At 38.5% G+C, this 25836-nt stretch overlaps 13 protein-coding genes and 1 non-coding gene across 14 annotated transcripts; 5 read left to right on the plus strand and 9 right to left on the minus strand.

Moving 5' to 3' along the window:
- Positions 1-538: 538 nt before the first annotated feature.
- On the plus strand, positions 539-1582 carry SPAR_G01970 (carbonyl reductase (NADPH-dependent); the record flags this gene model as incomplete). The annotated part of the gene is made up of 1 exon (XM_033910428.1): positions 539-1582. The coding sequence occupies one exon, from the start codon at positions 539-541 to the stop codon at positions 1580-1582; it is 1044 nt and encodes a 347-aa protein (XP_033766319.1).
- Positions 1583-1883: 301 nt separating this feature from the next.
- OCH1 (initiation-specific alpha-1,6-mannosyltransferase) lies at positions 1884-3326 on the minus strand (the record flags this gene model as incomplete). The annotated part of the gene is made up of 1 exon (XM_033910429.1): positions 1884-3326. One exon carries the CDS (start codon positions 3324-3326, stop codon positions 1884-1886), a length of 1443 nt encoding a protein of 480 aa, XP_033766320.1.
- A 483-nt stretch (positions 3327-3809) lies between these two features.
- On the minus strand, positions 3810-4460 carry PNC1 (nicotinamidase; the record flags this gene model as incomplete). The annotated part of the gene is made up of 1 exon (XM_033910430.1): positions 3810-4460. The coding sequence occupies one exon, from the start codon at positions 4458-4460 to the stop codon at positions 3810-3812; it is 651 nt and encodes a 216-aa protein (XP_033766321.1).
- Positions 4461-5124: 664 nt separating this feature from the next.
- VIR1 (Vir1p) lies at positions 5125-7827 on the plus strand (the record flags this gene model as incomplete). Its single annotated transcript, XM_033910431.1, has 1 exon — positions 5125-7827. One exon carries the CDS (start codon positions 5125-5127, stop codon positions 7825-7827), a length of 2703 nt encoding a protein of 900 aa, XP_033766322.1.
- A 184-nt stretch (positions 7828-8011) lies between these two features.
- Positions 8012-9538, minus strand: MIG1 (transcription factor MIG1; the record flags this gene model as incomplete). Its single annotated transcript, XM_033910432.1, has 1 exon — positions 8012-9538. One exon carries the CDS (start codon positions 9536-9538, stop codon positions 8012-8014), a length of 1527 nt encoding a protein of 508 aa, XP_033766323.1.
- A 2802-nt stretch (positions 9539-12340) lies between these two features.
- Positions 12341-13120, plus strand: HOP2 (Hop2p; the record flags this gene model as incomplete). Its single annotated transcript, XM_033910433.1, has 3 exons — positions 12341-12395; positions 12466-13028; positions 13094-13120. 3 exons carry the CDS (start codon positions 12341-12343, stop codon positions 13118-13120), a joined length of 645 nt encoding a protein of 214 aa, XP_033766324.1.
- Positions 13121-13282: 162 nt separating this feature from the next.
- Positions 13283-13546, minus strand: AGA2 (Aga2p; the record flags this gene model as incomplete). The annotated part of the gene is made up of 1 exon (XM_033910434.1): positions 13283-13546. The coding sequence occupies one exon, from the start codon at positions 13544-13546 to the stop codon at positions 13283-13285; it is 264 nt and encodes an 87-aa protein (XP_033766325.1).
- A 646-nt stretch (positions 13547-14192) lies between these two features.
- Positions 14193-14660, minus strand: RPL24A (60S ribosomal protein eL24; the record flags this gene model as incomplete). The annotated part of the gene is made up of 1 exon (XM_033910435.1): positions 14193-14660. One exon carries the CDS (start codon positions 14658-14660, stop codon positions 14193-14195), a length of 468 nt encoding a protein of 155 aa, XP_033766326.1.
- A 1289-nt stretch (positions 14661-15949) lies between these two features.
- Positions 15950-16355, plus strand: RPL30 (60S ribosomal protein eL30; the record flags this gene model as incomplete). Its single annotated transcript, XM_033910436.1, has 2 exons — positions 15950-15955; positions 16041-16355. 2 exons carry the CDS (start codon positions 15950-15952, stop codon positions 16353-16355), a joined length of 321 nt encoding a protein of 106 aa, XP_033766327.1.
- Positions 16356-16782: 427 nt separating this feature from the next.
- Positions 16783-17145, plus strand: CGR1 (Cgr1p; the record flags this gene model as incomplete). The annotated part of the gene is made up of 1 exon (XM_033910437.1): positions 16783-17145. The coding sequence occupies one exon, from the start codon at positions 16783-16785 to the stop codon at positions 17143-17145; it is 363 nt and encodes a 120-aa protein (XP_033766328.1).
- Positions 17146-17416: 271 nt separating this feature from the next.
- SPAR_Gtrna14F lies at positions 17417-17510 on the minus strand. Its single transcript has one exon. It is a non-coding gene; the product is annotated as a tRNA-Phe (tRNA).
- Positions 17511-18434: 924 nt separating this feature from the next.
- Positions 18435-20105, minus strand: SCW11 (putative glucan endo-1,3-beta-D-glucosidase; the record flags this gene model as incomplete). The annotated part of the gene is made up of 1 exon (XM_033910438.1): positions 18435-20105. The coding sequence occupies one exon, from the start codon at positions 20103-20105 to the stop codon at positions 18435-18437; it is 1671 nt and encodes a 556-aa protein (XP_033766329.1).
- Positions 20106-20842: 737 nt separating this feature from the next.
- On the minus strand, positions 20843-23344 carry CWH41 (mannosyl-oligosaccharide glucosidase; the record flags this gene model as incomplete). The annotated part of the gene is made up of 1 exon (XM_033910439.1): positions 20843-23344. One exon carries the CDS (start codon positions 23342-23344, stop codon positions 20843-20845), a length of 2502 nt encoding a protein of 833 aa, XP_033766330.1.
- A 262-nt stretch (positions 23345-23606) lies between these two features.
- Positions 23607-25730, minus strand: TRP5 (tryptophan synthase TRP5; the record flags this gene model as incomplete). The annotated part of the gene is made up of 1 exon (XM_033910440.1): positions 23607-25730. The coding sequence occupies one exon, from the start codon at positions 25728-25730 to the stop codon at positions 23607-23609; it is 2124 nt and encodes a 707-aa protein (XP_033766331.1).
- Positions 25731-25836: the final 106 nt, after the last annotated feature.

The following is a 25836-nucleotide window of genomic DNA, read 5'->3' on the forward strand; positions in this document are numbered from 1 at the left end:
TGAAATGGAGTTCCACAATGAAATATGATAAAGAAAGAGGCTCACTGGGTTAATGTACACCATAAAGGGGTATGGGCAAACGGTTTAACATTGTCAGTTTTCCTTGTAAATCGAAGAACGGCCTTTATACATCAAATGTGAAAAAGCAGAGGTGACCTCCCATAAAAGCTAGGAAGCAATTAGAGATGATATTGCCTAATAAATCCATAAATGAAAGGAAGGCGTTATTCTATTCGAACGATGAACAAAAAATGTGGACGCATGTCACCGAAACTCGGTGTATTTTTGATCGGGCTCGATCTGGCTCGGGCTTGGCACGATTCGGCTTGGTTAGTTCGGCAAAGCTTATTTAAAGTACCTCTTTAGATGACCAGTTGAAAAATGTGAAAAAGAAAGTGATATATTATGATAATTAATATTTTTTTTGATGGGAAATCGGCCTTGGGAATCTAGTTTCAGTTAATTGAGTGAGGAACATATTATACAATTGTGTAAAATTGAACAAAAATCGATCATAAGAAAATTGAGCAGAATAATCATGACTACTGATAAAACCACTGTTTTTGTTTCTGGTGCTACTGGTTTCATTGCTCTACACGTCGTGGACGATTTATTGAGAGCTGGTTACAAGGTCATCGGTTCGGGTAGATCCCAAGAAAAGAACGATGGTTTGTTGAAAAAATTTAACAATCCCAATCTTTCAATGGAGATTGTCGAAGACATTGCTGCTCCAAATGCTTTTGACAAAGCTTTCGAAAAGCGTGGCAAAGAGATCAGAGTTGTTTTGCACATAGCTTCTCCGGTCCACTTCAACACTACTGATTTGGAAAAGGACCTTTTGATTCCAGCTGTCAATGGTACCAAATCCATTCTGGAAGCTATTAAAAAATACGCCGCAGATACTGTTGAAAAGGTCGTCATCACTTCTTCTGTTGCTGCTCTTGCTTCCCCTGTAGACATGAAGGACACCAGCTTCGTTGTTACTGAGGAAAGTTGGAACAAAGACACTTGGGAAAGCTGTCAAGCTAACGCGATTTCCGCATACTGCGGTTCCAAGAAATTTGCTGAGAAAACTGCTTGGGATTTTCTCAAGGAAAACCAGTCAAGCATCAAATTTACGCTATCGACCATCAACCCAGGATTTGTTTTTGGCCCTCAGTTATTCGCTGACACACTTAGAAATGGAATAAATAGTTCTTCAGCTGTTATTGCCGAATTAGTTCGTTCTAAATTGGGCGACAAGTTTTATAATTACAGCGGTCCTTTTATTGACGTTCGCGATGTTTCAAAAGCTCATTTACTTGCATTTGAAAACCCCGAATGTGCTGGCCAAAGATTATTTTTGTGTGAGGATGTGTTCTGCTCCCAAGAAGCGCTGGATATCCTGAACGAGGAATTTCCACAGTTAAAAGGCAAGATAGCAACTGGTAATCCTGGCAGCGGTCCAAGCTTTTTGAAAAAAAACTGTTGCAAGTGTGACAACTGCAAGACCAAAAAATTATTAGGATTTGAATTCTATAAGTTTAGAGATTGCATTGTTGATACCGCCTCGCAATTGCTAGAAGTTGAAAATGAAAACTAAATTCAAGCTTCAGCAAAAACTTACTCTGATCCTATAATCAAATAAATGTAGACATGTAGCATATAGAAAATGAGTATTTTATGGTTACGGATTCAGAGCGTTTGTAGAATGCGCAGTTAGCATAGTATTACTTTTTCATTTTGAAAAAAAAAAAATTAAACAAAGCAATATCTTGACAGATCAGCAAATCTCGGAAGCTTTTGCGCGTGCACGGCAGCTAAAGAATGTTTATAGATACGAAGAAGAAATAAATAACTAAAAATAAATTTTATTGAGAGGGTATGAATGAAAGAGAGCCTCATTATTTATGACCAGCATTTTTATCAGCATCATCTTTCCAGGTCCCGCCAAACATATGCTTTACAAAAGCCATTTTGTCATCGCTTGACTGGGAACCCATTTGTCCCACATCCGGTGAAAAGCTTGTTATTGGTAAGACCATCACATCATCAACAATAACCGGGTCTTTCAAAAAGGAAAAGAATTCCCAGGGCATTAAGTTTGATGATTGTAAAGATTCTGATATTTTCTTATAAAATCTTCTTGTTGATTTGGACAGCGCACCGCCATCAAACTCTTCTGCCAATGCGGAAGCGCCATCACTACCTTCTTCGTCGCTCTTGTTTAGGTTCGGGTTGACCAACATGATATCGCTGTTGTGCCGTAGCACATTGTTCATATATTCGAAAATGATATCAGAGAAAATACCTGGGCCCGTCCAATTCATTATATCTGAACCATCAACATTCTTGTTATTTTTCAATTCGGAGTGTTTGTAAGTCTCGTCATCACGTCTTTTGTGCCTATAGTTTACGTTATAATCTTCTTCATACCTCGGATCAATCATTTCACTGACAGGAACTCCCGGGTCTTGTACACTCATCAAAGTAGTTGCAGTAATATTTAAAATCAATTCTCTTAGGATCGGGTGACCTGGCTTGGCCTGGATAGTCCATTGACAAAACTGGATCCTACGAGCATACCATACACTCCAGTCATCTCTGTCCGGATCAGCTTCAATGCCGATAACCAGCCCCGGCTGTTGTGAAATTTTATCGCTTGAGAGAGGTGAGGCTTTTAAGTTTTTATAAGGAATAGGTTTATTCACATCTATTATGTTGTGTAACCATGACTCATTTTGGGAAGGCCATGAATCAATTGGCTTCAAAAGCATAGTATCCATATCTGAGTAAACACCACCCCTTGCAAATAACAATAGGTATCTTAAGAAGTCTGCCTTCAGGATGTTTTTAGGCATCAGTTTGAACGCTTGGACAACTACCGGAACGGGTGCGTAAAGGTTTTCCAAAAATGGGATAATGGAATCATCCGGAATCAGAGAGTATTGGTAATGCGGCGAAGATGAATCAGCCCATGTCTTTTGATAGGCTCTGAACGTGGAGGGGAAGTCTTTGTTGTCGGTGCTGACTTTCCAGGTCTGCCATACCCTTTGCGGAATGGGAGCCTGAGCGTCGTATGGGAACGCAAACGATAGTTGGTCACGTAAATTATGCAATTGATTCTCTTTCTTGTTAACTGCACTTTGTTTCTTCAAATTTATATCCTGCGAATGAGAAGTCGTAGGGAGACGGGTCTGCTTGTAATCATTTTTGCTGGGGTAAAACTGAGAAAGCAACCTTTTGTTTGACAAGTGAAACGACAACAAAGAGTAAACAAGAAGTACGGTTACAACTATTGTCTTTGATTTCCTTGTGGCAATCAGGTGGGACAGCTTCCTAGACATGACCTCTTTTTTTCTTATTTTTATTTCCTTTCCCTTTTCAAATTGCTCTTGCTGCTCTTGGAAATGGAAGCGAGATTTTAACTAATGCAACCTGTCCCTATTAAATACAAGAGGATGCAGATGGGAAGAGAGAATGCGGATTGGCGAGAAATAAGGCCGGTATTTGAATGAGACAGACAGTGGCTACCAAGCTACCTTAATGTAGAAGTTTTGACGTTGCTGTCCCTGCAACGTGAAAAATACAAAAAGGCGCGTGCAGTTGAGGCCCAGCCAAATCTTTTCGCGGTGGGCCGGCCAGATGATTTAAGCAATTTACCCAAAGAAGAAGAAAGAGAGGCGTAAAGACGCTAGATATTTTTTATTATTCCTTCGCCATATGTCGGAAATCGGTATAATATATATATATTATAGATTATTATATAGTAGATTGTGCAATTGGAAGCCGCCTTAGATCGTTAGGTTGAAAAAAATATCATTCAGCTCCTATTTATCCACGACATTGACGTTGTGGGCCTTTAGCTCTTCCTTGACCTTGTTGATGACTTCTGGATCATCGCTGATAGGCTTTGTGTAATCCAGCAGGACAGTGGTCTTATAACCTAGTTCTGCAGCGGAGATGGCGGTGGCTTTAACACAATACTCCAAGGCCACACCGACAATGTAAACCTCGTCCGTGTGATGCTTTTCTAAATACTTATTCATGTCGGTCTTGTGGAAGTTCCAGATGTCATGGAAAGCGGAGTAATACTCACGGTCAGTCAAGAAACCCTTGTCGACGATCTTAATGTGCTTAGTGAGCACCTGGTCCATTATTTGGTCAACCAATTGACTACCCCAGGTGTTTTTCACACAGTGTACGGGCCACAAGATGCCCTCTTGGGTGGAATCATCACCTGGTCTTGGAGAACGGTAGGTGTATGTCGAATATGGTTCTTTATCTTTATGGTTCTTTGCGAACGAAACATGTCTGGAAGGATGCCAGTCTCTGGTGACCACAATTCTGTGCCAGTCTCTATCAGCATCTTGCATCAAGTCTGAAATAGGATTGATCAATTCCTCACCCTTTGGAACAACCAAGGAACCCAAGGGAGAAATAAAATCATTCTGCATATCAACAACAATTAAGGTCTTCATTTTTTTTCCTATGTTTTATTCTTTCCACCAAATATATAAGTAATTGTAAAAGAAATAGTTGTTTAAAGATTTCTTTTCTGATTGTATCCAACCATCTACTTGTTAAGAAACTCTATGTGTACAAACATAAATATATACAGATACTTATATGAGTAGTATATATAGGTTTATTAATAACTATTACCACATCATAGTCGTATCTGGAGACACATACGTATTGGCCGAACAGAAACCCCTGCCCCTTGTAGAACTTTTTTCATAATTCACTTTACCAGTACGTAACACCACGCGCCGCCCCTTTGTGGGGCTTGCCCCTTTTTTTTTTTTTTTTTCTTTTTTTTTTCGGAAACATTCCGCGAGCTTTCATTTCCGTCTCAAATGACATTATAATAATGTGCGTGAAAAGCGATACCGTATTTAATGATATTCAATATTCTTCACGAAAACCGTTAGAAATGATATATATATTTATATTTATATATACTAGGAAAAAGACGTTACCCCGTATGCCACCTTGATCCTAAACTTAGTACATTTTTTTTTTGCTTGGATCTCGGCGGCAGTTTTTTCTGTTTCATATAAGGAGGATCCTAGGGAAAAGGAAAAAAGGAAGCAGAATTAAGCATTAACAACAATACAAGCAGCACAGACCCTTACCACCAGAATGCAGAAGTGTGCTGGTCATGCACCACTGGTGATGGCAGTTTCGCGGATCTCCCAAGACACCGCCGACGCTCTTTTGCAAGCTATTTTAAAGGCCTTCCATAAACTAGCTTCCATAGACAGCAGCCACAATAATGATCCTGTTGAAATAGCTTTCAAGCTCATAAACTCTTTTAAATATTTGCCGATTTCAGTTCATCCTGTAGAAGATTTTGACTCTGAACTGCGAGAGGTGGACATTTTTTCTCCCCTTTTACAGTCAGCCGTTGCTGCTGCTAATAATAGCAATATCATATGGGACCTTATAGCGGTGTTATTTGCATACATTTCCATCCATAAACAGTTCCATCCTTTGATCCTGCACAATCTGAAGATATGGAAGGATTTTATGGCAGATCATAATGAAGAAAATGCGACATCCACTAAACAGGACGGGGAATCGATAAAATTCGGCGTACTGTCCCTTCTTTCCATTGTTCAAAATTTTGAAGAAATAACGCCAAATTTATTTGAGTTTTTAAGGCTCGGTTTGAGATCTACTTTGCTTAAGATTTGGGTGCCACAATGGCAAAGATATGATCCTTCGGCAACGAATTTAATTATTGGTGATGAAAAAATTTCTAATTGGATAACGACAGATCACCAGGTAGATTTCTTTATCATCACTTCATTAGCATCGACATCCTCATTGGAAGTTTTGCCATCTCCTTATTTTGTCTATAAGATCTCTAAAAGAATTTCTCACTTCCCAAACTTAGTTGATCCGAAACTATATCGATCTGCAATTTCTACAATAATGGAAAATGGCATTTCAGACAACGGTGGAGAGAGCTCTGGCGACAGCATTAACTCAAATGATTTGTCCTTTTACTTCCAAGTTCTAATGGAAGTTATTGACCACCCTGAGTTGAATTATTTGCAGGAAAATCGATTAATTTTGTTACTTGACATTGCATTAAATTATTTAATCTTGGTTCCTACTCACTGTTTACATTCAAGCTTTGGTGAATTGGGATCTACTCAAAGTTTAGCATCCACTTTAAATATCATTCAATTCCTTTTATCGAAATTCTTAATCAACATGGGCAGTATTTCACAATTAATTAGCCAATCCAACAAGAAATGCATCACTAATAATAATAATATCAATAATAACAATGGTAACAACAATGGTATTAGTACCACCACTAGTACCACCACCACTACTAACAATAATAATAACAACAGGAAAATAGACTGGACGCAATCGTATCAAACAAGGTACCAAATTCCATACTGGTTCGAGGACTTAATATTGCCGCCAATACCACCTATTTCAAAATCGCTGTTTACTTTTGACCAGAATCTAAATCACGAATCGGACTCAATCATGATTGTAAATGATTTATTACGCTGTTTGAACTTAACCATTCTTTTGACATCTAAACTTCTAAGGGACTATAATGACCTGAACATCAACCCACTAATTCAATCTTCTGACGATAACAGCAGTGAAAACAACCATGTGGTGATAGAACAATACATGCAGCTCTATCTCGTTCCATTATTCACTTCATTGTTATTGACCCAACAATTAAAAGATCGAGACCAAGAACAGGGACAAGAAGAACGAGTAAAAGATGAAGAAAAAAAGGAAAATGTGAGTCTTATTGGCTCTTCCTCAGTCAAAAAATTATTCTCTCAGTTAATTTTTTTCAGCTCCTTGAAATTATGTGAAAATTTGATCATAAAGGAAAAAAATTTAGCACTATACCATTTAATCAAATTTACAACAAAGATTTCTCTAGATGACTTGATTTTACAAAAAATATCCATAAACTTATTGAACCATTTATTTTTCCATCAAATCAGGGATGGAGATGATAATGATAATTTGATCCAAAAGTTATGTTTAAAGAATCAACTCTCTTTCCAAGCTTTAAAAGATTACATCGCATTGTGGAATGACGGCTCTGAAGTTTATAATACATTTTATAAGGACCTTTTCTGTGAAGAACAACCAAAGATCAAATCAATAAAACTAACAACGTCTGACTTGCTCGAATTATTCCCTGAGGATGTTCAATTTGTGATACCTACTCCACCGACTACAATAACATCGGTAGCCATAAGCGATACTTCCATACCATCGCAATTAGGTCCGCAGAAGAATATTGAAAACTTCACTCCCTTATCGAAGTACGATGCCTATTCGTCCACCTCTTTCATACCGTCCACGTCAAAAAACGGCAATGCTAACACTAATAAGCAGCAGCAGCCTCAGAACTCTACTCCAAATTCTTCGAACAGGTACTTGTTCAATAAAAGTAGCCTGCTTTCTCAGGAAGGTAACGGTAGCAACAACAATAGCAGCACACAAGGACCTGGTTCCATGAATGAGAGTTATTCTCTTGACAATTCATTTAACACAACCAACACCAATATGACGAGGCAACCAACTACGTTGACTAGAGCAACCGATGCCATGACAACAGCGCCTACGACACCAACTCCATACAAGAACACTAGTAGTAGCAACAATAACAACCTGTGGATTGAATCACCAATGTCAAATTTCAAAGGTTCTATTATCAATAAAAATACAAATAAGAGTAAAATGGTTAATACTGGTAAAAATTACATTTTAGGAGGCCATAATAAAGTTAAAAATAACAGTAGAGCTCAATCAATACATATAGATGACTTTGAAAATGATAACAGTTAATCATCACTGCGAAAACTAAGACAATTAAAATATGTATTTTTACTATTATTAAATATTATTATTGTTATTATTATTAAATATTATTATTATTATTATTATTACTATTATTTATTAATTATTAATATTATTAATTCTTGTCTACTGTCTTTCGATATATCTACACCGCCAAAAACTTGCCAGCGTCTCAGTCCATATGTGGGAAGGGCAATGGTAAACTTCTTATGGGTGGTAGCGTTTCCGATTCTTGAGCTTGTGAATCCGATTGGGGAATAGGGGTTTGTTGGACGGATATAGTAGTATTGATCATATTTACCCTTGGTGACAATAGTAAGGGTGTTGTACTTAACGAACTATTAGAAGCCATCATTTGATTTTGATTTTGATTTTGATTCTGATTCTGGTTCTGGTTCGATTTATTTTGTGATTGAAGCAGAGTATGCTGTTCTTGTTGCTGTTGCTGAACGTTTAGTAGCCTGTTGTTCAATTCCTTTTGGAAATCAGGTGATGATGAAGAAGAATGTAAGTGATTTTGGTTCATTACATACTCTAAAGTATGCAGGTTCGTACCACTTGTCGATCTACTTAGCATTGTCGTAGGTGTAGAAGTCTTAGACTTCTTTCTTGATTGCTCTTGCAAATAGTCTTGCTCAAGGTTGTCGATGCTGGAGTTGGACGGATCCTTTAACCCATCCTCTTCATCCTCACCGCCGGTGGTAAAATCAGAGTCTGATTCGTTTGTATTTCTTTGGCCAATCAACAAATCGTTCAAACTTAAAACTGAATTTGGTCTCTTCAACTGTATGGAACTCTGAGTTTGTGTTTTGAAACTTCCATTGCTGTTTGGGTTCGCATTGTTTAATCCTTGAAAATCCGTTAAAGATCGCGGCCTTGGTAGTATAACAGTGTTTGAATAACGTGGCGAGAGCGAATTTTGTTGTTGTTGTTGCTGTTTCTGTTCAGGACTGTCTATGAAAACAGATCTGGGTGCGCTGCTAGCAATGGGCGTCATCATTTGTAAGGACGATAACGCATTCAATTTTAATCTGCTGCTACTATGACTATTGCCCAACGAAGACAAAGTAGTAGGCGTGGATGTAGTTTGATAGTTCATATTATTCAGCGCTAAAGAAGGTGGAGGCTTCACCGACACGGGAATCTTGACCATCGGGTTGGGAGATGAGACCATATATGCATCATTCCCACCGGTCTCGCCGATTTCGAACTTTGTTCTTCTACCTTTTCTAGTGGAAGATCGACTTGGATTTTCTTTTGGTGCAATAGCAATAGGAATTAAAGGCGATAAGTGTTGTTGTGGTAGTGGCGGTGAAAAATTTGCTGTATTCAAATCTGGTATACTAGTAGCACTAGAATTAGCACTATTCATAGGGGAGCCCACAACCTTCTTCTTTCTGCCTCTTTTACCTCGAGGGTGAGAATTGGTATGAATTCTTCTGTGTCTCGTCAGTTCATCGCTTCTACTGAATCTTTTTACACATCCGGGGAAGTCACAAGCATGAGGTTTCTCACCAGTATGAATTCTCATGTGTCTTGTTTGATGTTCCAGCCTGTGAAATGCTCTATGGCATATAGGACAGGCATGCGGTCTTGGCGCCTCTGATTTCGCAGCTGCTTTGGACTTGCTTTTACTCTCCCTCAATAGAGACCCATCATCGACGTTAGACACTTGCGTCATTGGATATGGGCTTTGCATGGCTATAGTACTATGTTGTCTTCACTAGACTCAGCTCTAAGTGTAATTACAAGTGAGCTATAATGAATGGTTCTCTTATCTTCAAAATGCTTTACCGGGCTGCCTTACTCTCCTTTGTCTTCGTTAATGGATACTGGGGTGAAAAAAAGTTATAATAAATAAATTATCCGAGAACGACTATTTTCTTTTCTTTTTTCTGCTTGCTCTTCCCCACTTTTCTCGTCCAGCCTGTTGTAAAAATTTGCTGTTGCTTCCTTCGTACTTAGTTTTTCCGAAAGAAAGCGCCGCAGGGCCTTCGCCATCACTCCAGGTTTTCCCGAAGTGGGGTGGCAGGCCGCAGTCTCTCGCGAAAACAAAGGCAACAAGCATACACGTGGAGAAAAAGCCAGGAAAACTCAAGAGCTTGAACAAGTATGCTAACAAGTAAGCAAACAGACTTACGCCACTCCGGAGTTTCTCACGGAGGCCGGCCGCTATAGGTTCCCTGAAAAGCTATTATAATGGCAACTACATTCATCAATGCTCCCCAAAATCCTATCTACCAACACTACTAATATCGTAATTGCGCTTGTCTGCTGCTTAATTGTGGGGCCACAAGTTCTTATCACTTGCTACAATTCTGAATTGTATAGGATGCCAACACGAGTTTCGGGAAAAATAGAGCGCTTTTTGTACGCTATCAGTGGAAATGTTGCGAATTAGGCACAAGAAAGAGAAAGATAAATATCGTGGGGCCAACCCCAGATGTCAATCTTCCATACGTCAATTCTTAAAGAAGATTAAATAAAAAATAAAAAAAGAATCACCGGCGCGAGGGGAACGTGTTGGTTGGTCAACCTTTAGTCTTGCTGAATTGACTACTTTCCAGTCTTACTGGTTGCGCTGCATTGTTGGCCTTTTACACACCCCACGCACCCACTTTCCTTTAAAATCTTACTTAGGAAAAATAGATCACCCGCCTTATTTTCCGGTAAAAAAGAAGTCGATAACGTAGACTAGTGGCCGCTATGCTCAGCAATGATGAGGAAGCCATGGTTTTAAAGTTGTACATGGAGAGCGATATATGTGCAGAAAAATATTTGAACAGCGTAAAATAAGATTAAACAACAATCAAAAAATAAGAAATGCGTTCGTTTTCTCTTTTTTCTCAATAATGACAGAATTGCTAGTTCTTGATCTGATGACTCAAATGGTTAAATAAGGCTTATGGCACCATAAGTCCGCAGGTCGCACTTGTCTGCCACAGGGAATTCATAAATCGCCAAATTCAAAGCCGTCTTCTTTAAGCCTTTGGAGAATGGTTTTTGCTGGTAACACAATCGATGACATTCATTGGTGTACTCCCTCTAAGGAAACCCACACGATAGAGACAAAACGATGTGGTCACGGCAAGTACTACTTCACCGTTGTGACAAATACCTTCTCGCCATGTGACAGCGAAAAAACTTTGAAATTCGTGCACGAAAATATTCAATTGTTTCTTGACCCTAAAACCGCACTACTGATCATGAGAAATGCATACAAATTCCTTGGACTTGAGGGTCATTAATCTTACCTGGAGTGAGAGAGAACTTCTGACTTGGCCCGTGCTGATAACCCGCCTTCCAATAAACGAGATAGCTCCGCAGTAGCATGAGATAAGAGCTTGTGATCTCGATTGAAATTCCTAAAATGCGGTCACAGAATTCTTTTTCATGTCCACAGCATGGTGGAGTAGTTCATACTATAAGAAAATTGCTAATGAAGAAGCGTGTCGAGAAGAGCAGCATAGATTGGGAAGCCGAAACCAAATCTAAATATCTAGGATCGGCAAGAGTAAATGTCGTACTGTTTCAAAGATACGGTATCGTGACAAATTCGATGGTTCGGCACAGTGTATTGTTCTCGCGTGATGATTGTTTGTTGTACGAATTTGACCTTTCTCCGCAGAGTCTGGATCACCTAACTTACAACGCCGGCCAATTGATACGACGGATTAATTAACATCAGGAGACAGGAAAAGCACTAGATATACATAGCATAGAGCAAAGGTAAATTGCTTGGAAACGGATTGAATACAATCCAAGGCTTCACGTCGACTGGTAGTATTTTCGATCGTAGGTGTTAGTAAAATATTTCGATGCCTGCCACGGAATTTGAGTTTTTTTTAGGTACTAGTCATCAGACGCAATGCAGCAGGCTTTTTACGTAATTATAAAAGCCCAAAAATTGCGCGGATTAGGAGGGTCACACACGTATTTCAACACTCGTTACGTAGTGAACCAATTTATTGGAATATTAAGAGCTCTCTGCTTAAAAATAATCATTTTTATCACCTATCTTATATCTTTAATTTAACTATATTTTACACATTAAGCTGTTCATGTGAGCTGCGTTTACGGTGATTTTAGAAACCCGTTAATCATATCTAGCGAACTTGTAGTCTGACTACGCAGCAGCACTCTACAGCTGTAGGGCCGTCATACGGTCTAAGATGAGTGACTTGAAATCTACTGGTCGATTATCCGCGTGAACTTGAGTCTCGCATCCTTCATTAATTCTCACCACTAATGATTAACTCCCCCTTTCACATGTGGCTCAATATTACCCATGTTCTCAAAGAAATACGTTAAATCCTGGATCTTGCATTATTTATAGTTAATTTTTTGTAAATGTTCAAAGTTATGTCCTCAGCGGCTAAATCTTCCTGAATAATATTGCCCTTTTACGCGACAGAAAAAAAGAGAAGTGATTTTAAAAGCTGTCTCTAACACAGATTAGAGGTCGAACTAACGTAAACTGACCAGACTCTACTTGACGGAAATGGCACCGAAAAAGAAATCAAATGATAAAGCCCTTCAGGCAAAAGGTTCAGAAGGTAAAGTATTCCCTTACATGCTTATCACCCCACGCTATTACTAACAATTGCACCTAGGGTCTTTAATCAGCTGAACAATTAATAGAAGACTATTTGGTATCACAATATAAACCATTTTCTGTAAATGATATAATTCAGAATCTGCATAACAAAGTGACCAAGACAACTGCAACTAAAGCATTAGAAAATCTCGTTAACGAGAAACGCATAGTGTCTAAGACCTTTGGAAAGATCGTAATTTACTCTTGTAATGAACAAGAAACAGCGTTACCAAGTAATGTCGACTCTTCTCAGTTTGATTTTGAAACCGTACTGCAACTGAGAAATGATTTGATAGAACTGGAGAGGGATAAATCGATGGCTAAAGATGCTCTTGACTCTGTAGCTAAGGAACCTGAAAATAAAGAACTCTTAACAATCATTGAAAATGAGGAAAACGAGTTGAAAGAAATAGAGTCAAAATTACAAAGTTTACAGGGCGATTGGAATCCTGCCAATGATGAAATTGTCAAACGGATAATGTCTGAAGATACGCTTTTACAAAAAGAGATCACGAAAAGATCAAAGATTTGCAAAAGCCTAATTGCCACAATAAAGGACTCAGTGTGCCCAAAAAATATGGATGAGTTTTTGGTATGTACCTCGAAAAAGATTTCATTTTTTTTTCTTTTAAATATACTAACTAAAACTTTCTACAGGAGGAAATTGGATTTGAAGTCATTTGAGGAGAACAAACGATCGGTTGGTTCATACCGGAGCGCTTGTTTTATTGCTAGTTGGCTATTATGATAGTCCATTCTTTTTTATTCTTTGCTATTATTATCAAATTAAATATAGGTATATATTCTTCTAGTTTATAAGTATAATGAACGATGAAACGGACCGCCTCAAAAAACATATTGTGTGTTTATAGGGCTATCTTTCCTGGTTGTTGTAGAACTAAAATCACAATTGCTGACATACGTTATCGATCTGTAATATTCGAACACTCCTTGCATTGCCTTTCCGTTGGCCAAAATAGTAGTCGTCGACACAGAATATGGCATCGATTCTAAAGTTGCTGAGGGGATTTGTTCGCATGAACTCATAAGCTCCTGTGCTAAAACTGTAACAAAGATAGAAAATAATGAAAAACAGCGAAGAACTTGCATTTTATCTGCGAATGTAAGATATATGTGATAAATTTATGGCGTGAAAGTCACTGTCGAGAGCTGGAGCTAGATACCCATCTATAAGCGGGAAATGCCCGAACAACAAAAGTTAACATGTCACCTCTTTCACAAGTATTTATATGTATATTTACAAGGGTAATCAATTACCCGATGAGCAATATAATAGATCTTATAGTATGAAACAAGCCCTTAATTAAGCTTCAGATGCGGGCAGATGTTTTCTTGTCAAACTAAGCATGTCAATTTTTGAACAGCGTGTAATTACCGTATTCGGAAATTACATAGTTTCAGTTATTCCTTTGCAAAAACTCAGCAACCGGGCAAGGCGAAGTTTTACCATCAAACAACACCACAGAATTCATTACCGGCAGGTTGAAACAAATTCTTCAAAAATAGTCATCTATTTTATCTAATATGCAAATATGATTCATTTAGAGGTTCCACTTAGAGCATCATATTTGAGTACCTGTGCAGGCAAATACAGGTACTCAAACGATAGATTGATAGATGGATGGTAAATTATACCTCGCGAATGAATTATACAGAAAATAATACTAATTTGAAATATTTAAAAATGATCTAAAAGAAAAATATTCATTGTACATAATAAGTTCGAGCATAAATCTTAACGAGAAGTAGCAGCAACCTTTTGGAAAGCACCCTTAGCTTGTTGCTTGGAGAACTTGGAACTTTGAGTACCAGCGGACTTAGCCTTTTCAGCCTTTCTAGCGGCCTTTTCAGCCTTCTTCTTTTCTTTGTTGGCCTTCAATTTTTCTTCTCTGTTAGCCTTTCTAACTTCTGGCTTCAAAGATCTTCTTTCCTTGATCAAGTCCAAGGAAGCACCAGTGATTGGTCTTTGGGCCTTAACGGTCTTTCTAGATCTCTTCTTGGCAACTTCTTCGGTGATACCTTTCTTGTGATGCTTTCTGAACAAGACAGTCCAAGCGATTCTTCTTGGGTTCTTTCTTTGCTTGAACAAAGAAGCAGATTTAGAGTTTTGGAATCTGAAGATCTTGGAGTCACCACGGACAAACAAGGTACCTCTACCTGGGTAGATTTTAGCACCTGAAAAAGAATCGATTTCAACCTTCATTTTATCACTATACTAATTCATGTTTTTCAAACATATTTGAAAAAGAATTTCATGTTAGTAAATCTATACTTTTTAAAGATATTCATCTTGTCAATATAAATAATGGTATCCAGTATAATTCGGGAGTTCGCACAACTTTAGAAAGAGGAGAAAGCAAAAGTGTAAACATTTGTAAATTTTAAATTCTTTTTACTAGTTTCTTTGAATATCGACATCTAACCCGTAATTTTCGTGCTTCTCCATCGTATATACGTAATGAAGCACTTTCATTGGGGTTTTGCTCGATGGCTGACATATATTATATGTTACGCTAGGATAAACTTTAATCCTATCAAAAATTAATTCCGGTATATTGGTTTTCTGAAATGTCTCATATAATAGCACATTCTAACATAATGCTGCCCTCGGTTGCCATTAATTATAAATTACTCATCACGTAGGGACATACCTCTCAAGTTATTGTCTTGGTGTCTTGTTCAACTTGGCAATAGCAATAGCGCAAACTGCGTAAACATAATAAAATACACACCATCCGTTGAAAATATCATGCAGGACATTGACAGTATCTTACTTCTGGATAGGACTCCAACCGCCTGTCTGTGTGCCCTCTCCTCCTTTCCTTGCCAGCCAGACAGCTCAGTCCGTCTACTTTCGTTTCGTTCCGCCTGGAGTAACTGAACTCCTGTCTAGCACCACAGTAAGGATCTCCTGTTCGTGGACGGGAATAAAAACTTCAAGTTAGACAAAACGAAAAAAAAATGGCATATTCCGGCTTAAGTATATGTGGTGATCGGATGTAACATTACAAAATGTATGGATGGATAGGTGTTCCGCGGAAAATCCTCCTTTTTTTCGGCTAGGGCCGCCTTCCATATTTTTTTTTTCATTTTTTTTTTTGCCATTAGAGACGGAATGGCAATACTCACGCTGGGCGATAGAGCGTAACCACGCTGGCGTAATCTTATCCTAATCATTCTTCCATCTATTTTAATAAACTACTTAATGTCAAATTTTTAACTTCCGCTTGGGTATTCACTGCAGTTTATATTCATTTACTTTCTTTTTTTTTTAAAATATAACCAAACAGACCGGAGTGTTTAAGAACCTACAGCTTATTCAATTAATCAATATACGCAGAGATGGTCAGTATAACATGATTTAATAACTATTTCGCTTTCTTCTTTCATGGGATTAGCAAGAAAGGCTTAGAATTCAGATCTCAATAGTTGAAGCTTATTTTTGGTGTTGTATTTGAGAAATTTTTCTTTGACCATTATATGCCTTCATCAATGACTGTGAAATGAAAGTGAAATATTTTCATAAATTTTAAACAATTTACTAACAATCAATACGTTTTTTATATCGTTTACATTTCAATAGGCCCCAGTTAAATCCCAAGAATCTATCAACCAAAAGTTGGCTTTGGTTATCAAGTCTGGTAAGTACACCTTAGGTTACAAGTCCACTGTCAAGTCTTTGAGACAAGGTAAGTCTAAGTTGATCATCATTGCTGCTAACACCCCAGTCTTGAGAAAGTCTGAATTAGAATATTATGCTATGTTGTCCAAGACCAAGGTCTACTACTTCCAAGGTGGTAACAACGAATTGGGTACTGCTGTCGGTAAGTTATTCAGAGTCGGTGTTGTCTCTATTTTGGAAGCTGGTGACTCTGATATCTTGACCACCTTGGCTTGAATAAGGTAAGTTTAAACGATTTGTTTGAAAACAATTGTTTAATATGTATTTTTCTATAATATATATTTTTTAGACTATTCATTGACCTTATTTTGTTTACCTCATACCCAGAAATGGGCTTCTTTCACTGGCATAGCGATTCTATGTTTGTATTGTACGAGCCACAAGGAATTTCTTGCTCTCTTGCTCGTGTGTGCATCTTTCTGCAAATCATCATTCTCATACTATTCGGTGTTTTCTTAAGTACCTGTGCGATGATTTTCCATCCGCCTCCTCCGGAACTGGAAAAAGCGATGAGATAAAATTTTCAGGAATTCACTAGCAAATTGTATATGGTAGATAAAAGTCTATTTAACATTGAGCTAGCAAATCTAAAGAAATAGTGACCATATTCTTTGAAAAATAAAATAAATAATAGCCAGGGAAAATGGTGAATGAAGCAGGAGAAAATAAAAAAGCTGCAAAAGGTACTTCAGTTAGTGGGAAAGTATGGAAGGTGGAAAAGACACCATTGAGGGCCAAGAGCAGAGTTGTTAAGAACAAGAAGTTAACATCATGGGAATTAAAAAAACAAAAAAGACTCGAAGATAAACAGTTCAAAGAAAGATTGAAGGCTCTAAAGGATGAGAAGGAAGAAGCTCGTCAAGCTAAGATAACCATGTTAAAGGAAAGAAGAGAGAAGAAGGAAGAGAATGAAAGATACGAACGTTTGGCTGCTAAGATGCATGCTAAGAAGGTTGAGAGGATGAGGAGAAGAGAGAAAAGAAACAAGGCATTAAAAGAACGTTAAGTTGAAATACTCTTTCAGAAAAATCATGTGATTAAACACGATGGTATAAAGCATTATAGAAGGCTCATGGATACGCGAACCAATAACCAACAATGGTTAATATCTTAGTAGCAATTGTATAGTAATTTTATTTAAAAAATATCACTCCACGGAAAATAAGGCGGCAGACTCATTATTAAGTTTGGGCAATAGGATAACTAGTGTATTCCTAAGCACCTATTATTCAAAAAAATTGACTGAGAAGAGAAAAATTAAAACTTTAAGTTTATAATGCGAATTCTGTGGATCGAACACAGGACCTCCAGATAACTTTTGACCGAAGTTTTTTCTTCAGTCTGGCGCTCTCCCAACTGAGCTAAATCCGCTTATATTCTATAAAAATGTCATGGTTGAAACTGGATAACGTACTTTGATAGTAACAACTATGTCGCAGATGAATCCCTAGCGATTACTTAAAAGGGGAATCGCCAATTTACATCTGAAACGACCGAAGACACATTGTCTGAAACAGTACTAAACCAACATATATGAATACTAGCACTCTAGGAAACTACAATCCAAGATGTGATATATATAGAAATAGAAGAAGAAGTTTAAGTTTTGATCTGAAGTTCCTTTAACGCCTGGATAAGCAAGTTCGCTACGTGACAATAAAATTCCCACTTTATCATGACATTGGGTTTACAAAATAAAACATAATCATTTGACCTGGAACTAATCGGGGCGGTAGTAAAATTTTAATCTATTTTTCTATCCTTGACTCAAATTGGGATATAGGGTGAATATTGAGATAATTGTTGGGATGCCATTGCTGACAAAGGTTGATAATTAGTGGCTAGGTTGTAGCATTAATCAAGAATAAAACAGGTCTTCTTATACTGTCAGAGAGAGGTAATACTAGTCAATAGATGATAGTTGATTCTTATTCCAACACAAATAACAATGTCATTGTAACATACACCTTAAAAATTTAAAATCGATAATTACCTGAATGTTATAATATACAAAGTGAAATGATAATGTAGATATGTAAATGAACTGAATAATCCCGTATATATGGCAGAGCAGGAAGCAATTGCGCACACTTTGATGCTACACTTACATTCCTGCTTTAGAAAGCTTTCCTGCCTTCTTTCTTTTATCTTTAACCTATACCCTAATGTATTTGTAATCGAAAATTAAAACCGTGAAGTTGTAAAACATTTATATCGTTAATGTCGTAATGGAAAAGATCTGAATTACTGTTTTCTGATCTTTTATATGCTTGTTTCTCGAGTCAGTTTAGAAAATTATGGAAAATAATCGATGACACCAAAAGACTGTTCGATACCGTAATCGCCAGGTGACTTCCAGTAATCGTTGTAAGTCGATAAGATTGTAACATCTAAGTCCATTTCGTTCAAGATGTTCTGGACTGCGGTAATTTGGTTAGCGGTGGATGGAATATTGCCTCCATTTTGAATACCAGATGATGGGTAACCAGTTTCTGTGACGAAAACATTAGAGGTGCCACAAACACCTTGAATTAACTCGACTTGGCCCTTGACAAATGTACCAGCAGTTCCGGCACTAGCACTAGCATCGAAGTAGGCGTGTGGGTTGATACCAACAAAGTCAATTTCAGATTTTTTGCATAGATCAGGGTTATTTTCAAATGACACGGGTGGCTCGCTTGTAGTAATTTGACCAGAATAGCCAGCCTCGCTTAATTGAGATTTAACGGAGGAAATTTTACTGATCAAATCAGAAACAGAACACCAACCATTGTGAATAGCTTCATTTCCAACAGTAATGAAGTCAAAGACATCCCAACCGTTAGCTTGACCATATTCAATCAATGTAGTAACGGAATCATCTATGGAATCAACGCCGCTACTAGTGATGTACAAACCTTGATTAATCTTAATACCAAGTTTCACGGCTGCTGGTTGAACAGTTTCGAAAGAATTACAATCTGTACCATAAACACGAATTTTGGCAATACCTTTGGATTTGATTAACGTTAAATCAGAAGAGACCGCGTCTGCAGACTTACAAGAGCCATCATCATTATAGGGTGAGTATGCGATAGCCTTTGGAGAAGAAGTTATGGCAGCGCTGCTGCTAGAGGAATCCCTAGATGTAGAAGTTGCTGCTTCTTGTGTGGACGAAGTGGTGGACGAAGTGGTGGACGAAGTGGTAGACGAAGTGGTGGAAGAAGTGGTAGACGAAGTGGTGGACGAAGTGGTAGACGAAGTGGTGGATGAAGTAGTGGCCAAAGGAGTGGATGAAGTAGTCGTTGTAACCGATTCGGTGGATTCTTGAGAAGTAGTTGAGGTAGTTGTTTGTTGGTTCAACGTCGTAGTCGCAGCTGCTTGATGAGAATGATGTTGAGTTTGGGTACTGTCTTCAACATTGGCTTCACCAACACCACTCACGATATTTTGTGTAGAAGTAGAAGTAGTGGTAGTGGAAGGCGTAGAAGGAGAGGAGGAAGAAGTAGAAGTAGAAGTAGAAGTAGAAGTAGTGGCTAATTGTTGAACGTTCTCATTTGTGCTTGCTGTAGAAGGATATGTGCCAGTTTGCTGCGCAGAGGCCGATTGCAAGGTAGATGCTGCTTGAGAAGAAGGGGTTGTTTGCGACATAGTGTCTGGCTGCAAAGTAGATGTTTGCGGCGAAGAAGATGTGCTCAATTCAGCCTTCTTTAAGAGAACCTTAGTGATAGTCGTGGTTGGTTCAGCTGTGGGGTTCACACCTTGTGGGATCAAGGTTGTGGTAAAGGTAACACTATCGCTTATTAAGAATTCAACGGTTGGGGCAATAACAACTTCGGTGGTAGTGGAATAAAAATCAGTTACTACGTTGGTTGTGCTTGCTGTGTGAACTCTCGTTACGACTTCTCTCTTGGGAAGGATTGGTAAAGCTGAGGTTAGATATGTTAAGCATAGCAAAGACGATAGAAACGTTGTAGTTGAAATCATAATTATTTTCTATTAATTTTTGTATTAACGAGCGTAGAGTAATAATAAGTTGATAAGCTGAATTAACAAATTTATTGCCGGGGAGGAATATCAGTAAAAAATTGTTCTTTTAAAAGAGTGGACCTGTCTTTGTTGCGTTTTGTAACCTTACAATTATAGCGCTTTTGCTTTAATATATAACAGTATATTTGTGAAAGTAGAAAGAAGACCTGATTATTGGACTTTACTTTTCTTCTCACTTAAATAGCCCTTCTTCTAGTTCTTAATTGGTTTTCGATGCAGCATGTTTTGCTGCGATTTCCTACACTTTAACATTTTGAGATCCAGTATCCAGCTTGTAAACAATAACATTCTTCAACTTTTGTTCATCCTACCAAGTAAATAGAAAAGACGTCAGTTTACAACCATTAATTCCCAAAAGAAAACAAAAAACATATCACGTTTCATAATGCATGTGTCGAGTCAATTTTCGATTGTTTATTTGTTTGGACTTTTAGTTGTAATTGCCCAGGCAGCTAGTTGTCAGTTGCTGGTTTCCACATTTTTTTAACTTTTTCTCACAGCCGCATCGAAATGTAAATAAAGGCGAGATGAAGAAAAAACGCTGAAAATGCTGGCTCGAACAAAAAGATGCGGGGCCCTTTTTGAATAGCTGAAAAGCTCACTATTTTCGCCCTGCATACTGGACACTTCTGGCTATATATCTGTTTATATGACATGAGCATCTATACATAGATTCAGAAACGTCCAAGGATGTTGACTACCAGTGCTGTCCAACCTGTGAAATGCTCAGCACCAGTACCATGCCCATCTATCGGACTGTAATTTTCATAACAATACCCTTGTTCTTTCCAAACTTTGTAAACGTTGTTACTCAGATTAGTCTTTAAACTTTGGTACAGTTTCTTGGCATTGCTAGCCTCACCAGCCACTTCAAAAATCACCTCAGGGTAGTAGTATCTCATTGCATCAAGGCACAAGTAATTGATGTTCATCCAAATTGGGCCTCTCCAATAGTTTTCATCCTTGCCGAAATACTGGTCTTGTCTTGATAATGATAGTAGGCCATAGTTAGAAAAGATTTTTTCTGGGTCACTCATCAATGCAACTACTTTCTCTAGCTTGGGTGAGTTTTTGGGGATGAGCTTCAATGCAAAGGGCAGTAAAGAGACGTAACCCTCATGACAGACAAATTCTCTAATTTCATCGTCTTCGGGGTCGATGCTGATATCACAGTAGCAATTGTCTTTTTCACTCCAGTGTAACAAGTCCAAATTTTCCACGACATTCTGTTCGATTTGTGCATATCTTTCCTCGTCTTCTGACAATTTCAACACGTGAGCGATTTGCTTCATGGATCTTGTCATGACGCCCACCCAAGCTAATGCGTCTACATTCAATTCTGCTACGTCAGGTGGTTGTGCTCTAGGATAATCGTCCATACCGCTTGGTAAACAATGAGTGAAGGTACGTCCGACCCACTTGTAAACTTCATCCTTATGAATCTTATCCCATATTCCTTCATCTTCCAATATTTCCGCATATTCGTCAATCAGACCTGCTTGAGATTCTCTGAACCAATTATAGTGCTTTAATAGCTTAGGGTATATTTTCTTGGCATATTCAGTTAGTAGATCAGAATTGGCCTCTAGATTGTTCGTCATAAACTTGGTTGTTCTACCATTAAATATTACCTGGTTGTAGCTATCACTGTTGAAATCGCCGATATTTTCGATGGCCCTGGAAAGCATTTCACTAAATGCCAGCAACAAAGTTGGAGGATTAGCAATATTGGGATTTTGTACCTGAAATTCCTCTGGAACTTTACTTCTTGCTTCATTACCCAATATAATTTCTCTAGCAATCCAGCCACTATCGTCTTCGATCATTTCAAACCAGCTTGCCAGGATTTCAAAGGCAAGGTCAAAATCATACTCCATAATCTGTAAAAGATGAAAACCTTCATCCCAATAGAATCCACGTGGGAAAAAGCCACGGCTCGGAACGCTGGTAAACAATTCAAAGGGGCCTTCCTCTTTTGCATTCAATAATTTAATCTCTGCAAACTGACTTTCATCAAACTCTGTTTCACGATCAACCAGTTGATTTCCATAGAAATAGCCAATCCCTCCCAACAGGTTTGATAGCGTCTCTAAAGCAAATCTTCTTTTGACTTCTGCATTTTCAATTGAATCGGGTCCTTCTCCAAAAATAAAGTGCTTGTCAAAACGCGCGTTTATTTCATTCAGTGACCAAGTAATCAACTCAGTAACTTGTTCCTTGGTGGAAATACTTTGAGTTGTGCCTAGTTTATTATAGGTGATATCAAACTGGAACCCGTCTTTTTTGGTCAAGTCAAATGTCTTTTGTACATAATGAAAATTTCCAGGATTAAAATTGTACAAGTTTCTAATAGTTAAAACACTTGGTATCAAATCGGCTGGACGCTGTTTTGTCTCTTCCTTTTCAAGTATATCACGTATCGAATCGCTAACTAAAGATTGGAAAACATCGCGAGCCTTCCAAACTTCTTTATCCGGGATTTGAAGTGATACATGACTTGTTTTGGAGCAGTCGCTTCCTGGCGCCACTTCCATAGTGTTATATGCCGGATTATTGAAATAGTGTCCAAAATTGTCCTTTACTGTAAGATGGTACTCGCCCAATTCTTTAGAATATCCAAAGAATTTCATGTCATTAGAACCATCACGACCTATCATTGCTAGGGAAGATTTTCCATCTTTCTCTCCACCATTTTGACTGAAATACAATACGACAGATGCCGTAGATGGTCTCTTGGGGTCCAAAGGCTTGCCGTCAACTCTCACTGACCAATTTTCCCCGTTCTTGCTTTTTACAAAGTACACTGTCAAATTAAGGTTATTGTTCTCATCAATAAAGACCTCTTTACCGCCAATTCTTGGATCATACACTTCCCAACCATACTTTTGTAATTTATCCTGAGGGGTAGCAAAATGTCTTAATGAATGTAAACCATCCTGGCTCAAACTGTTGAACCACATGATACCCATAATCAGCGGACTTTCACGAACATATCTAGGCCTCATACCAAAGTAACAATTGGATCTATACGGTGCCCATAATAAAGATTCATTCGTGAACTTTTGGTAATCTTCAAATTCTTCCAGTTTTCCAACATCAACAGTGGCAGATGCCAGGAGAACTATGCTGGTTACTATCCAAAATGCTCTGAGCATCTTAGATTTTGAAATAAGCATTGCAAACCAACCTGAGCGTTTGTTATTAACCCTCTTCTCATAAGCAATTGACGCTAATATAATGTGTCACGCATATTATAGTCGAAGTTTTAAATTACGCGAAAATGTGGCTGTTCTGACCGAAATGATCTAAAATTGGTCACGATACTTATTGTGAGCAAATTGAAGAAAAGAGAAGAAAAACGGCTGAATATGCTAATGTATCCCGATCGTATTTTGTATTCGTCTATGTAATTAAAAAGCTAGATAAAAACATTCCTCATTAAGCAGATGGGTCTTCTTCGAATCTCAAATCCCAACCAATCTTTGGGCCTAATTTCGGCAAGACTTCAGCGACACTTTGGACATCTTTATCACCTCTACCAGAAATATTGATGACCAAATGTTGATCAGGCTTCATCTTCTTGGCCAATTCACAAGCACCGTAAACAGCATGAGAGGATTCTAAAGCAGGAATAATACCTTCTAATTGAGACAGTAATTTGAAACCGAGCAGAGCTTGGGCGTCAGTAGCTGCAATGAATTGAGCACGCCCAGTGGATTTCCAATATGCCAATTCTGGACCAACACCTGGGTAATCTAACCCAGCAGAAACAGAATGAGTATCATGGACTTGACCATCATTGTCTTGCAAGACATAAGTCTTGACACCATGGAAGACACCAGGTCTACCAGCAGTTAAAGTAGCAGAGTGAAACTTTGTATCTACACCATCACCACCGGCTTCCACACCCAATAGCTTAACGGAAGTATCATGCTCAAATGGCGAAAACATACCTGTAGAGTTGGAACCACCCCCAACGCATGCAACAACAGCGTCAGGTAATTTACCATCGTTCATGGCGGCAAATTGTTCCTTAGTTTCCTTACCAATGACACTTTGGAAAGTTCTGACCAAGGTTGGATATGGGTGAGGACCAATGGCGGAACCGACAACATAGTAAGTGGTCTTCAAGTTAGTAACCCAAAATCTGAATGCTTCTGAAGTAGCGTCTCTTAGAGTCTTTGTACCATTAGTAACAGCAATAACCTTGGCACCAAGAATTCTCATTCTGAAGACGTTCAAAGCTTGGCGACGAACATCTTCTGCACCCATGAACACAGTACATGTTAAGCCAAACTTAGCACATGCAGTGGCAGTGGCAACACCGTGTTGACCAGCACCGGTTTCGGCAATAACGTTCTTCTTTCCTAATCTCTTAGCTAAAAGAACTTGTGCTAAGGCATTATTGATCTTGTGAGACCCCGTATGGTTAAGATCTTCTCTCTTCAACCAGATTTGAGCACCTTGACAATGTTCGGTCAATCTCTCAGCTTTATGTAATGAAGAAGGACGACCGATATAGGAATACAAAGATTTAAAGTCTTCCCAGAAGGTGGGATCAGCGACGGCCTCATCAAAACCTTTCTCCAACTCTCTTAGACATGCATGGAGAGCTTCTGGAACATATTGGCCACCAAAATCCCCAAATCTAATAGGGTGCTTGTGGTTCTCATCAAATTCATCTAATATTTCCTTCTTGACGTTTGCGGACTTCAAGGATTCCTTTTGAAAGGCGAAAAATTCGTCCTTGGACAGAACCTTATGCTTGGCACCATTTAGAATACCCTCTACATATTCTTTAGCAACGTCATATCTCTTGCCCTCTGCAGCATCTCCACATAATGTGACGATTTTGGAACCAATTACTACACCGTCCGCAACACTACCAACTGATTGGAAATGGTCTCTTGTAGAGACACCGAACCCAACGGCCAAGGGTGTATCCTTGGTGTACTTTCTGACTCTAGAGATGAGTTCATCCAAATCACTGGCCACAGAACTTTGAACACCAGTAGTACCCATTCTGGATACAACGTAGACAAACGAATCGGCAATATGCGATAGCAATTCCAATCTTTCATCAGTGGTAGAAGGCGCCACTAGCGGAATCAAGCTTAGGCCGTTATCATTGACGTAATTTCTGACCTTTAACGCCTCCTCCGGTGGCAAATCGACGATGATAAAACCGTTAGCACCGGCCTTAGCAGCGTCCTGGATAAACCTCTCTTCGCCGTAGTTTAGAATAGGGTTATAGTAACCCATTAGGATGATAGGTACAGTAACACCTTCATTTCTAGCTTGGGAGACCATTTCAAGAGTTTGGGGTAAGGTAACACCATTTTGTAAGGCAACAGTGTTAGATAATTGAATTGTAGGACCATCAGCAATTGGATCAGAGAAGGGCATACCCAATTCGATGATATCCACACCACCGTCTTGGAAACCCTTGAGAATGGGAACAGTGTCTTCGACTGTTGGGTAACCTGCCGTCATAAATGTGACCAGGGCGTTCCTGTTTTCATTCTTAGCATTAGCAAATGTTTGTCTGAGTTGTTCTGACATGGCTTATCAGTGTGCGTTGTCCTTTTTGGAGCGATGAAAGCTTGCATGTCCATGAAAAGTGCAGGAATCTCGATGATTCTTATATGACGAAATAGTAAAATTAGTC

This window comes from Saccharomyces paradoxus, chromosome VII (genome assembly GCF_002079055.1).
Source record: "Saccharomyces paradoxus chromosome VII, complete sequence".
Taxonomy (NCBI): domain Eukaryota; kingdom Fungi; phylum Ascomycota; class Saccharomycetes; order Saccharomycetales; family Saccharomycetaceae; genus Saccharomyces; species Saccharomyces paradoxus.